At 37.7% G+C, this 12,793-nt stretch overlaps 1 protein-coding gene across 3 annotated transcripts in view; it reads right to left on the reverse strand.

Annotated features, from left to right (window-relative positions):
- Positions 1–1,729: 1,729 nt before the first annotated feature.
- Positions 1,730–12,793, reverse strand: part of LOC135094219 (Na(+)/citrate cotransporter-like) — a 45,140-nt gene continuing 34,076 nt past the window's right edge. For 2 of the 3 annotated variants that reach the window (XM_063994119.1, XM_063994117.1), the window contains 6 exons: positions 9,335–9,451; positions 5,420–5,626; positions 4,342–4,415; positions 3,323–3,600; positions 2,272–2,409; positions 1,736–2,140 (listed from right to left, as the gene is read on the reverse strand). In XM_063994119.1, the coding sequence (XP_063850189.1) occupies positions 2,015–2,140; positions 2,272–2,409; positions 3,323–3,600; positions 4,342–4,415; positions 5,420–5,626; positions 9,335–9,451 (940 nt within the window). In that variant the 3' untranslated portion in view covers positions 1,736–2,014. Of the gene's footprint in view, positions 2,141–2,271; positions 2,410–3,322; positions 3,601–4,341; positions 4,416–5,419; positions 5,627–9,334; positions 9,452–12,793 lie in introns of all 3 variants that reach the window. The other variant, XM_063994118.1, reaches the window with a different exon arrangement.

Consider the following 12,793-nt stretch of genomic DNA (forward strand, 5'->3'; position numbering starts at 1 on the left):
TATATATATATATATATATATATATATATATATATATATATATATATATATATATATATATATATATATATATATATATATATATATATATATATATATATATATATATATATATATATATATATATATATATATATATATATATAGTTTTTTAGTCAGTCTTCCGACTAATTTCTCCCTATGTCTTCTCTCACCAAACATAAGTTTGTCATTATCTAGCATATAGTAAACTAAGAATGTGAAGTGGTCTTGGCAAGAAAAATGGCATTACCTACTTAGCATAGTAAGATTTCCACAGGAAAGATATTTTGCCATCGTTTAATTAAAGAAAAGTAATGTAGATTGCTCTTCATATTTCTTATACATCTTCCTTTTATTTATGAAACTGCTAAAAATGACAAAAAAAAAAAAAAAAAAAAAAAAAAAAAAAAAATATATATATATATATATATATATATATATATATATATATATATATATATATATATATATATATATATATATATATATATATATATATATATATATATATATATATATATATATATATATATATATATATATATATATATATATATATATATATATATATATATATATATATATATATATATATATATATATATATATATATATATATATATAATAAAAAAATAAAATAAAAGAAAGAAAATATACTCGTCTTATGAACTAATTCGTTGAAATTTACATGGTATTTTTGCCATATACTAGGTTGAGAAAAAAATAGAGGAATATACGCTTATATGCCAAACACTATATATCTTCTATGTTATGCTCTCAGCACACAGAGACAGATCACTGCCAGGAAAGCAGTAGTAATTCCAAGAAAAATTAGAATAATACTTCCTCAGGTGCCCCAGTTAGCAAAGACAGAGGCACCTCCGCTTTAGGGGATCCTGAGGAGGGAATGGAAAGATAAGGCAAAATACAGATATTAGGTTGTGATCGGAGGAGCGCAACGGAGAAGACAGGGTGACAGCATAACCAAAAGGATTAATGGTTAAGAAAAGGTCACGAATGTTGTGCGTATCTCCGAGATGGTCAAAAATATGAATAGGGTGTTGCATAGTTTGCCCTAGATCGTGGATGATAGCAATGTTATAGTCTAGTCCACCAGGATGGTGGTGAACATTAAGGTCTCTAAGAATGGAGATCTCCACAATAGGGAAGAGTGTGAGGATGTACCCAATCTTGTATTTTTTTTTTTTTTTTTGTCAGAGGAGTTAGGAGAGAGGTATACAGCACAGATAAGGGTAATGTGAGAATGACTCTATAGTCATAGCAAGATAATGTAAAATTTGAAAGATTCAAGTGCGTCGGCATAAGATTAGGTAAGTTAAGTCCTTGCGCACATAGACGCAACATCAAGCTTTGGATTGCAAATGAGAATAAAGAAAGTAAGAAGGAACAGAAAAGGGGGTACTGTCTGTTGCCTCGTACAGCTGTATTTCAGTGAAGAAAAGATGAGATTTTTGTAGAGAGGTGATGTTCTGCAGACTGAAAATTACATCTAATGCCACGAATGTTGCAGTTAATGAAGAAAAAAAGTTGAGGAGGGCGTCAAGATATTTAAAGTTGATACTAGAAGATCAGTCCGACCTGTAGATGTTTTTCGTCTGCTCCACAGACGGGGACTCCGAGGCTGGTGTAGGAATCACCATATTAATAATTTTGAGTGAAGGATGTGCTTTTAATTAGTTTTACGTAGTTTTTTTTTTTTTTGTGAAAGGAGAGAGTTGCCGGTGCTCTACTTTTTTCTTTCTTTATCAATCACACACCCTACTCCATCTCCCCACGTCTTCAACGATGCCCTCATATTTTTCCCTATTCTTCCTCCTCTTACTCGAACTGTTTATTAGTGTCATTTTTCCTTGCCTCATCTTCCACTTTTCTTTCCTTGGTTCACTTCCTCCTTACTATCATCATTATCACCATATTTTTTATTATTTTTTTTCTTTTTTTTGCTCGTCTTCGTAGGTGTCCCGTTCCTTCTCTACAGGGTAGTGGAGTTGCTGAAGGTGGGAATGGTGTTTAGGTCGAAGATTGCATATCCCAGCGTGTTGATGAGAAAGACAGTAACGATGATGCAAACAATGTTCATAACTATCCCAGCACGTATCTATAAGAGGAGAGATGTTTCGGTTATTGATGATGAGAATGTATTTTGACATACGTCAGGATATCTGTTGATATATGAAAGTGTTAGCCTACTTAACATCGGTGGTAAATAACAAACCTCCCTCTACAAACCATAACACTCGTTCTCATTCCAGAGGCAGACAGAACGATGGCATTCCCAGGAGTAGCGACTGGAAGCATGAAGGCGTATGCGCAGCAGGCGGTAGCAGGGATCAGCAGATAAAGTGGGTTTACCTGAATTGCTAAAGCCTGTATAAAAAAAAAAAGATAATAGTAATAATAGAGATAATAATAACGAATAAATGAATTAATTAAATAACAGTAATAATTATAATAATAATAATAATAATAATAATAATAATAATAATAATAATAGTAATAATAATAATAATGATAATAATAATAATAATGATAATAATAATAATAATAACAATAATAATAACAATAATAATAATAATAATGATAATAATAATAATAATAATAATAATAATAATAATAAAAGTAATAATAATAATAATAATAATAATAATAATAATAATAATAATAATAATAATGATAATAATAATAATGATAATAATAATAATAACAAATAAAAACAATATAAAAAAAAATATGAACGTGAACGTAACAAACAGAATCTTGTCTTCATCATTATGATCTTTATCAGCTGATCGTCTGTCTTCACCGAGTCTTGTTGTCTGATTTATAGAAATACTGAAAGGCATGTATGGAATTCGGAAACAAATGTGAAGAGACGGAAACAAAGTGAAAAATATAAAAATAAAGAATGTAAAGGAAAGATGGGAGGTGAAAGAAGAGAAGACAGACTAGCCCTTACCTTTGGTTTCCCTCGTTCTCACGCCCTCCCCCCCAAACACACAAATCTTTATGATTTTTTTCCATTAGTCAGCAAGCTTTTTTTTTTCATTCAATCCTATCGAATCTGATTTCTCTATTCATTTATTAATTACTTAATCCGTGTTTTATATATATATATATATATATATATATATATATATATATATATATATATATATATATATATATATATATATATATATATATATATATATATACATTTTTATTTTATTTATTTATTTTTTCTAGGCTGTGTACTAAATTGAATAACTGAACAAGTCTCCAACCTCCCTCTTGGCCTCACCAGGTTCGCTAACATAGGTAGCAGGATGGAGGCCGTAGCGGTATTCGAGGCAAACTCCGTCATTCCACTGGCCATTAAACACACCAACACCACCAACGCTTCTTTTGGGAGATCTTTAAGCCTGGCTAGCTGTTGGCTGAAGAAAATGGACAGTCCGGAATGCTTCGCACCCTCCGCTAAGACCAAGCCACCTCCCAGTAGGATCACTATCTCCCAGGGAACCTTTTTGTGCACTGCTTCCCAGTTCATGCATCTTTCCACCTGCTTCGCACCTGGAGCTTTAATGACGAGAGAAAAAAGAAAATGTCAATGGAGAAAGGGGATAGTGAGAGGGATTCGCATGACAAAATTTATTTATTTTCTTTGTCTTTACACAATACCCATTCCCATTAGTACATAATTATAAGAAAAAAAAAGTGTTTTAGAGGAGAGGTAGTTAGATGTATGTTTAAGGAGAAGAAATGACACTCATATTTCATTCTTTCCATTTTGCCTTGAGCTCAACATGATTTTTTAACGATATACATGCAAAGTTATATGGTACAAGAGTGCAAGTAACGGGAGGAAATAGAGCTTCTCTCTCTCTCTCTCTCTCTCTCTCTCTCTCTCTCTCTCTCTCTCTCTCTCTCTCTCTCTCTCTCTCTCTCTCTCTCTCTCTCTCCTGTTTTTTTTTTTCATTCCGAAAAAAATAAATAAGTACGAAAAATTAAAGAGAGAGCAGACGAAATGGTATTAAAGAACAGAGACTGATATGAAACTGAAATTATTCAAGAATAATTGTTTGATAACTTATGTAAATGTAATGTGTTAATGAAATGGAGGGAAGATCTTAAGGAGTGAGAGTAAATGAGCTTGATACTGTATTTTTTAAAGCAGATAGATGCATCAGTCTCAGTTAGGTGGGCAGATTATATATTAATAACACCATAAAGAAGAAATTACGTAAAGAATTATTAGTATAATAGTAGCAGCAGAAAGAGGAAATCATGTGATATTGTGCTTTAGTGTTGGAGACGTACCTGGTTTACTCTCAGCCGGGATGCAGAAGAGAAGGAAAACCATGAGCATCACAGGCGTAGCTGCCTTCACATATCTGACACATCAAGAAAAAGAACGTGAAAATTTTCCTTTTTCAATTTATTTATTTTTTTTTTTATTTTGTTTATATATTTATTTTTATTATTTATTTATTTATTTATTTATTTTATTTTATTTTATTATTTATTTGTTCATTTATTTATTCATTTATTTATTTATTTATTTTATTTATTTATTTATCTTTTTTTTTGTCGTATCTCTCTAGTATGGATATGGACTCAACAACGCTGAGGTGCTTCTGGCACTACAAATCTGGGAAGTGGGAGGTGGTGCTAATCTGATTAACTACTTGGTCAAACTTTTTGTCCCATCCATTATTGCGCCAATGCCAGACGCCCAATTCAGGATGAATTATACACCTAATTTACTTTCTTTTATTTCCTAGTGAGGACAGGTAAATCTTTAGTTGTTCAATGTTATTAGAGTGCTACTTTTACCCATTCGAGAGATCCTTCCAGACAGCTATTCTCTGCAGTGACACTATTACCCCTCTCGCATCTACATCGAACATTCATGAGAAAATAACTTTCCTTGGATTTTTTTTTTTTTCTTATTCACTGAAGTCAACTGGAAAATTTAACATCCCTTTCCTATGTCCTCGTTTACCCATATCGAATCACAGCCTTATGGAAATCCACTTTCATTTCAGACAGCATAATGAGATTAATATGAAAGTGAAAAAAAAAACAACTCAGTTCATTGAAACACATCCTTAATCAAACGAATCTGCTCATCCTATAAAAATACCCTCACAATAGCACACTCATGTACTCCTAAACTATCGCGCACTTAAAACGGAAAGAGATGCCTGTTATCTCTGACCCACCGCAGATCTCACGGTCCCCGCTACTGCTCTTTCCGCCGTGAGACCACCAGTGACGTCTCTCCGCCAGCCTCATTCCCTCCACATAATGGGTTCAAGAATAAATAGCCCGTGCCCCCTTCCACTCAAAAAAAAAAAAAAAAAAGACGAAATAAAAAGTTCTATAAAACACTCACACTGAATCACCAGGCGTTGTATAGTACGTAGCCCAGCCGGGGATGAAACCAGGATCACGGAAAACCCAAAGCATCACGAGGATGAAAAATGAGGTAACCACTACAGCTTCCTTCCTACTCACGGGTCCCAAAGCACGGTAATGCCCCTCAATGAATTTCCTGAGGGCATGTTCCATCTCCGGCGTTGATCTCTGGACGCGGTTCTTCCTGAAGGAGATGGAAGAGACATTACAAGTGGTAGTGTTTTTTTTTTTTTTTTCATGGTATCTTCATGATCTGCTGATGGCGGAAGCTCAGATGTTGATCAGGAAGGACAGTATTTTTTTTATTTATTTATTTGTTATATATATATATATATATATATATATATATATATATATATATATATATATATATATATATATATATATATATATATATATATATATATATATATATATATATATCCTACACCAGCCTCGGAGTCCCCATCTGGGGAGGGGACCATAAATGTCCCCAGGTCGGACTGCCTTTCCGTCGACGACCCTAAGTGTCTTGACACCCCCCTCAACTTTTTCTTCATTAACTTCTGCAACATTCGCGGTCTAAGATCTAATTTTCAATCTGTAGAACACCACCTCTCCTCTTCTAAACCTCATCTTCTTTTCCTCACTGAAACTCAGGTGTCTGAGGCAACTGACAGTAGCCCCTTTTCTGTTCCCTCCTACTTTCTCTATCCTCATTTTCGATCCAAAGCTGGATGCTGCGTTTATGTGCGCAATGACTTAACCTGCTCTCGTGCCCACGCTCTTGAATCTTCCGAGTTTTCCACCATCTGGCTACGACTACAGAGTCATTCTCATACTAAATTTATCTGTGCTGTATACCTCTCTCCTAACTCCTCTGACTATAAGAAATTCTTTGACTACTTAACTTCCAAAGTGGAGCACATTCTGACCCTCTTCCCTTTTGCAGAGATCTCCATTCTTGGAGACTTCAATGTTCACCACCAGCTTTGGCTTTCCTCTCCCTTCACTGACCATCCTGGTGAACTAGCCTACAACTTTGCTATCCTCCATGACCTAGAGCAATTGGTGCAACACCCTACTCGTATTCCTGACCGTCTTGGAGATACGCCCAACATTCTTGACCTTTTCCTGACCTCTAATCCTTCTGCTTATGCTGTCACCCTTTCTTCTCCGTTGGGCTCCTCCGATCACAATCTCATATCTTTATCTTGTCCTATCACTCCAATCCCTCCTCAGGATCCCCCTAAGCGAAGGTGCCTCTGGCGTTTTGCCTCTGCTAGTTGGGGGGACCTGAGGCGGTATTTTGCTGATTTTCCTTGGAATGACTACTGCTTCCATGTCAGAGACCCGTCTTTGTGTGCTGAGCGCATAACAGAGGTGATAGTGTCTGGCATGGAGGCGTACATTCCTCACTCTTTTTCTCGTCCTAAACCTTCTAAACCTTGGTTTAACACAGCTTGTTCTCGTGCTATACATGATAGAGAGGTGGCCCACAAAAGGTACTTAAGCCTTCCTTCACCAGAATCTCATGCACTTTATATTTCTGCCCGGAACCATGCCAAGTCTGTTCTCCAACTAGCCAAAAACTCCTTCATTAACAGAAAATGTCAGAACCTTTCAAGATCTAACTACCCTCGTGATTTCTGGCATCTAGCCAAAAATATCTCCAATAACTTTGCTTCTTCTTCTTTCCCTCCTCTACTTCAACCAGATGGCACCACTGCTATCACATCTATTTCTAAAGCTGAACTCTTTGCTCAAACCTTTGCTAAAAACTCTACCTTGGACGATTCTGGGCTTGTTCCTCCCTCTCCTCCACCCTCTGACTACTTCATGCCTCGTATTAAAATTCTTCGTAATGATGTTTTCCATGCCCTCGCTGGCCTAAACCCTCAGAAGGCTTATGGACCTGATGGGGTCCCTCCTATTGTTCTCCGAAACTGTGCCTCCGTGCTTGCACCTTGCCTAGTCAAACTCTTTCAGCTCTGTCTGTCAACATCTACCTTTCCTTCTTGCTGGAAGTTTGCCTACATTCAACCTGTTCCTAAAAAGGGTGACCGCTCTAATCCCTCAAACTACCGTCCTATTGCTTTAATTTCCTGCTTATCTAAAGTTTTTGAATCTATCCTCAACAGGAAGATTCTTAAACATCTATCACTTCACAACCTTCTATCTGATCGCCAGTATGGGTTCCGTCAAGGCCGCTCTACTGGTGATCTTCTGGCTTTCCTTACTGAGTCTTGGTCATCCTCTTTTAGAGACTTTGGTGAAACTTTTGCTGTTGCCTTGGACATATCAAAAGCCTTTGATAGAGTCTGGCACAAAGCTTTGATTTCCAAACTACCCTCCTACGGTTTCTATCCTTCTCTCTGTAACTTCATCTCAAGTTTCCTTTCTGACCGTTCTATTGCTGCTGTGGTAGACGGTCACTGTTCTTCTCCTAAATCTATTAACAGTGGTGTTCCTCAGGGTTCTGTCCTGTCACCCACTCTCTTCTTATTATTCATTAATGATCTTCTAAACCAAACTTCTTGTCCTATCCACTCCTATGCTGATGATACCACCCTGCACTTTTCCACGTCTTTTCATAGACGTCCAACCCTTCAGGAGGTAAACATATCACGCAGGGAAGCCACAGAACGCCTGACTTCTGATCTTTCTAAAATTTCTGATTGGGGCAGAGCAAACTTGGAATTGTTCAATGCCTCAAAAACTCAATTCCTCCATCTATCAACTCGACACAATCTTCCAGACAACTATCCCCTCTTCTTCAATGACACTCAACTGTCCCCCTCTTCTACACTGAACATCCTCGGTCTGTCCTTTACTTATAATCTGAACTGGAAACTTCACATCTCATCTCTAGCTAAAACAGCTTCTATGAAGTTAGGTGTTCTGAGACGTCTCCGCCAGTTTTTCTCACCCCCCCAGCTGCTAACTCTGTACAAGGGCCTTATCCGTCCATGTATGGAGTATGCTTCACATGTCTGGGGGGGTTCCACTCATACTGCTGTTCTAGACAGGGTGGAATCAAAAGCTTTTCGTCTCATCAACTCCTCTCCTCTAACTGACTGTCTTCAGCCTCTCTCTCACCGCCGCAATGTTGCATCTCTTGCTGTCTTCTACCGCTATTTTCATGCTAACTGCTCTTCTGATCTTGCTAACTGCATGCCTCCCCTCCTTCCGCGGCCTCGCTGCACAAGACTTTCTTCTTTCTCTCACTCCTATTCTGTCCACCTCTCTAACGCAAGAGTTAACCAGTATTCTCAATCATTCATCCCTTTCTCTGGTAAACTCTGGAACTCCTTGCCTGCTTCTGTATTTCCACCTTCCTATGACTTGAATTCCTTCAAGAGGGAGGTTTCAAGACACTTATCCACCAATTTTTGACCACTGCTTTGACCCTTTTAGGGACTGGCATTTCAGTGGGCATTTTTTTTATTAGATTTTTGTTGCCCTTGGCCAGTATCCTTCCTACATAAAAAAAAAAAAAAAAAAAAAAAAAAAAATATATATATATATATATATATATATATATATATATATATATATATATATATATATATATATATATATATATATATATATATATATATATATATATATATATATTTATCGCCAACATTTCTCGAGTTCGTATCCCGGGCACAGCGGGGCAAAAGGCCGAGCCTCTTAATGTGTAGCCCCTGTTCACCTAGCAGGAAGTACAGTAGCTACGGAATGTGAACCGAGGGGTTGTGACCTCGCTGTCCCGGTGTGTGACCTGTGAGTGGTCTCAGTCCTACCCAAAGATCGGTCACTATGAACTCGTGAGCTCTTTCCGTAGGAGAATGCTGGCTGGGTGGGTGACCGGCAGACGACCGTAAGTGAATGACATATGTACATATACAGACATACTAATACATACCCACAGCACATGAAGAGTATCTGTAGCCACAGCCAGCATAATAAAGAGCACAGTATAACTCCTGGCACATTGAACATCATCCACGTAGCAAAATTAAGTCCCATTGAGTTGTCAAAGCTGTTGAAGAAAGATGGAGTATAAGATGTGAGAAAAAAAATAAAACATATAGGTGGAGTGTATTTGGGTAGGAAAAAAAAAAAAAATAAAAAAAATAAAAAAAAATAAATAAAAAAAAAAAATATATATATATGTATATATATATATATATATATATATATATATATATATATATATATATATATATATATATATATATATATATATATATATATATATATATATATATATATATATATATATATATTATTATTATTACTATTATCATTATCATTATCATTATTATTATTATTATTATTATTATTATTGTTATTATTATTATTATTATTATTATTGTTATTATTATTTTATCGATTTATTTTTTACATATATACTCCTAAAGTATGATTGGAAATTTGTGGTTATTTTCTCAACTATCCCGCGGTCCATTTATTCACGCCGCATGCATCTCAATTACCACCCGTCCCACCTGCTGATTTATCCTTCCACATATATCAGGAGGAGGCAGTAGACACCTGACGTAACGATAATTACTCAAAGTGAGGTCTGAAACACTGAATCAGAGGTGCTATGAGCTGTGACTTCACTGAACGTTTCACTTTGTATCTCACAGCACATGGGAATATCCGTAGCCTGTCCCTCATAAACAACGCTCTTCTTTCACACAAAACTACATGCACCTAATCAAAATCCTAAATTCAATATGGCGACTCCTAAACCAGCTTCAGAGTCCCCGTCTGAGGAGGGGACCACAATGCCTCCAGATCTGTCGACGACCCTAAGTGTCTTGACAGCCCCCTCAACTCTTTCTTCATTAACTTCTGCAACATTCGCGGTCTACGATCTAATTTTCAATCTGTAGAACACCACCTCTCCTCTTCCAAACCTCATCTTTTTTTCCTCACTGAAACTCAGGTGTCTGAGGCAACTGACAGTAGCCCCTTTTCTGTTCCCTCCTACTTTCTCTATCCTTATTTTCGATCCAAAGCTGGATGCTGCGTTTATGTGCGCAATGGCTTAACCTGCTCTCGTGCCCACGCTCTTGAATCTTCCGAGTTTTCCACCATCTGGCTACGACTACAGAGTCATTCTCATACTTAATTTATCTGTGCTGTATACTTCTCACTTAACTCCTCTGATTGTAAGAAATTATTTGACTACTTAACTTCCAAAGTGGAGCACATTCTGACCCTCTTCCTTTTTGCAGAGATCTCCATTCTTGGAGACTTCAATGTTCACCACCAGCTTTGGCTTTCCTCTAGCTTCACTGACCATCCTGGTGAACTAGCCTACAGCTTTGCTATCCTCCATGACCTAGAGCAATTGGTGCAACACCCTACTCGTATTCCTGACCGTCTTGGAGATAAGCCCAACATTCTTGACCTTTTCCTGACCTCTAATCCTTCTGCTTATGCTGTCACCCTTTCTTCTCCGTTGGGCTCCTCTGATCACAATCTCATATCTTTATCTTGTCCTATCGCTCCAATCCCTCCTCAGGATCCCCTAAGCGAAGGTGCCTCTGGCGTTTTGCCTCTGCTAGTTGGGGGGACCTGAGGAGGTACTTTGTTGATTTTCCTTGGAATGACTTCTGCTTCCGTGTCAGAGACCCGTCTTTGTGTGCTGAGCGCATAACAGAGGTGATAGTGTCTGGCATGGAGGCGTACATTCCTCACTCTTTTTCTCGTCCTAAACCTTCTAAACCTTGGTTTAACACAGCTTGTTCTCGTGCTATACATGATAGAGAGGTGGCCCACAAAAGGTACTTAAGCCTTCCATCACCAGAATCTCATGCACTTTATATTTCTGCCCGGAACCATGCCAAGTCTGTTCTCCAATTAGCCGAAAACTCCTTCATTAACAGAAAATGTCAAAACCTTTCAAGATGTAACTCCCCTCGTGATTTCTGGCATCTAGCCAAAACTATCTCCAATAACTTTGCTTCTTCTTCTTTCCCTCCTCTATTTCAACCAGATGGCACCACTGTTATCTCATCTATTTCTAAAGCTGAACTCTTTGCTCAAACCTTTGCTAAAAATGCTACCTTGGACGATTCTGGGCTTGTTCCTCCCTCTCCTTCACCCTCTGACTACTTCATGCCACGTATTAAAATTCTTCACAATGATGTTTTCCATGCCCTCGCTGGCCTAAACCCTCGGAAGACTTATGGACCTGATGGGGTCCCTCCTATTGTTCTCTGAAACTGTGCCTCCGTGCTTGCACCTTGCCTAGTCAAACTCTTTCAGGTATGTCTGTCAACATCTAGCTTTCCTTCTTGCTGGAAGTTTGCCTACATTCAACCTGTTCCTAAAAAGGGTGAGCGTTCTAATCCCTCAAACTACCGTCCTATTGCTTTAATTTCCTGCCTATCTAAAGTTTTTGAATCTATCCTCAACAGGAAGATTCTTAAATATCTATCACTTCACAACTTTCTATCTGATCGCCAGTATGGGTTCCGTCAAGGCTGCTCTACTGGTGATCTTCTGGCTTTCCTTACTGAGTCTTGGTCATCCTCTTTTAGAGATTTTGGTGAAACTTTTGCTCTTGCCTTGGACATATCAAAAGCTTTTGATAGAGTCTGGCACAAATCTTTGATTTCCAAACTACCCTCCTACGGTTTCTATCCTTCTCTCTGTAACTTCATCTCAAGTTTCCTTTCTGATCGTACTATTGCTGCTGTGGTAGACTGTCACTGTTCTTCTCCTAAATCTATTAGCAGTGGTGTTCCTCAGTGTTCTGTCCTGTCACCCACTCTCTTCTTATTATTCATTAATGATCTTCTAAACCAAACTTTTTGTCCTATTCACTCCTTCGCTGATGATACCACCATGCACTTTTCCACGTCCTTTCATAGATGTCCAACCCTTCAGGAGGTAAACATATCACGCAGGGAAGCCACAGAACGCTTGACTTCTGATCTTTCTAAAATTTCTGATTGGGGCAGAGCAAACTTGGTATTGTTCAATGCTTCAAAAACTCAATTCCTCCATCTATCAACTCGACACAACCTTCCAGACAACTATCCCCCTCTTCTTCAATGACACTCAACTGTCCCCCTCTTCTACACTGAACATCCTCGGTCTGTTCTTTACTTATAATCTGAACTGGAAACTTCCCATCTCATCTCTAGCTAAAACAGCTTCTATGAAGTTAGGTGTTCTGAGACGTCTCCGCCAGTTTTTCTCACCCCCCCCCCAGCTGCTAACTCTGTACAAGGGCCTTATCCGTCCATGTATGGAGTATGCTTCACATGTCTAGGGAGGTTCCACTCATACTGCTCTTCTAGACAGGGTGGAATCAAAAGCTTTTCGTCTCATCAACTCCTCTCCTCTAACTGACTGTCTT

This window comes from Scylla paramamosain, chromosome 45 (assembly GCF_035594125.1).
Source record: "Scylla paramamosain isolate STU-SP2022 chromosome 45, ASM3559412v1, whole genome shotgun sequence".
NCBI classification, from domain to species: Eukaryota; Metazoa; Arthropoda; class Malacostraca; order Decapoda; family Portunidae; genus Scylla; species Scylla paramamosain.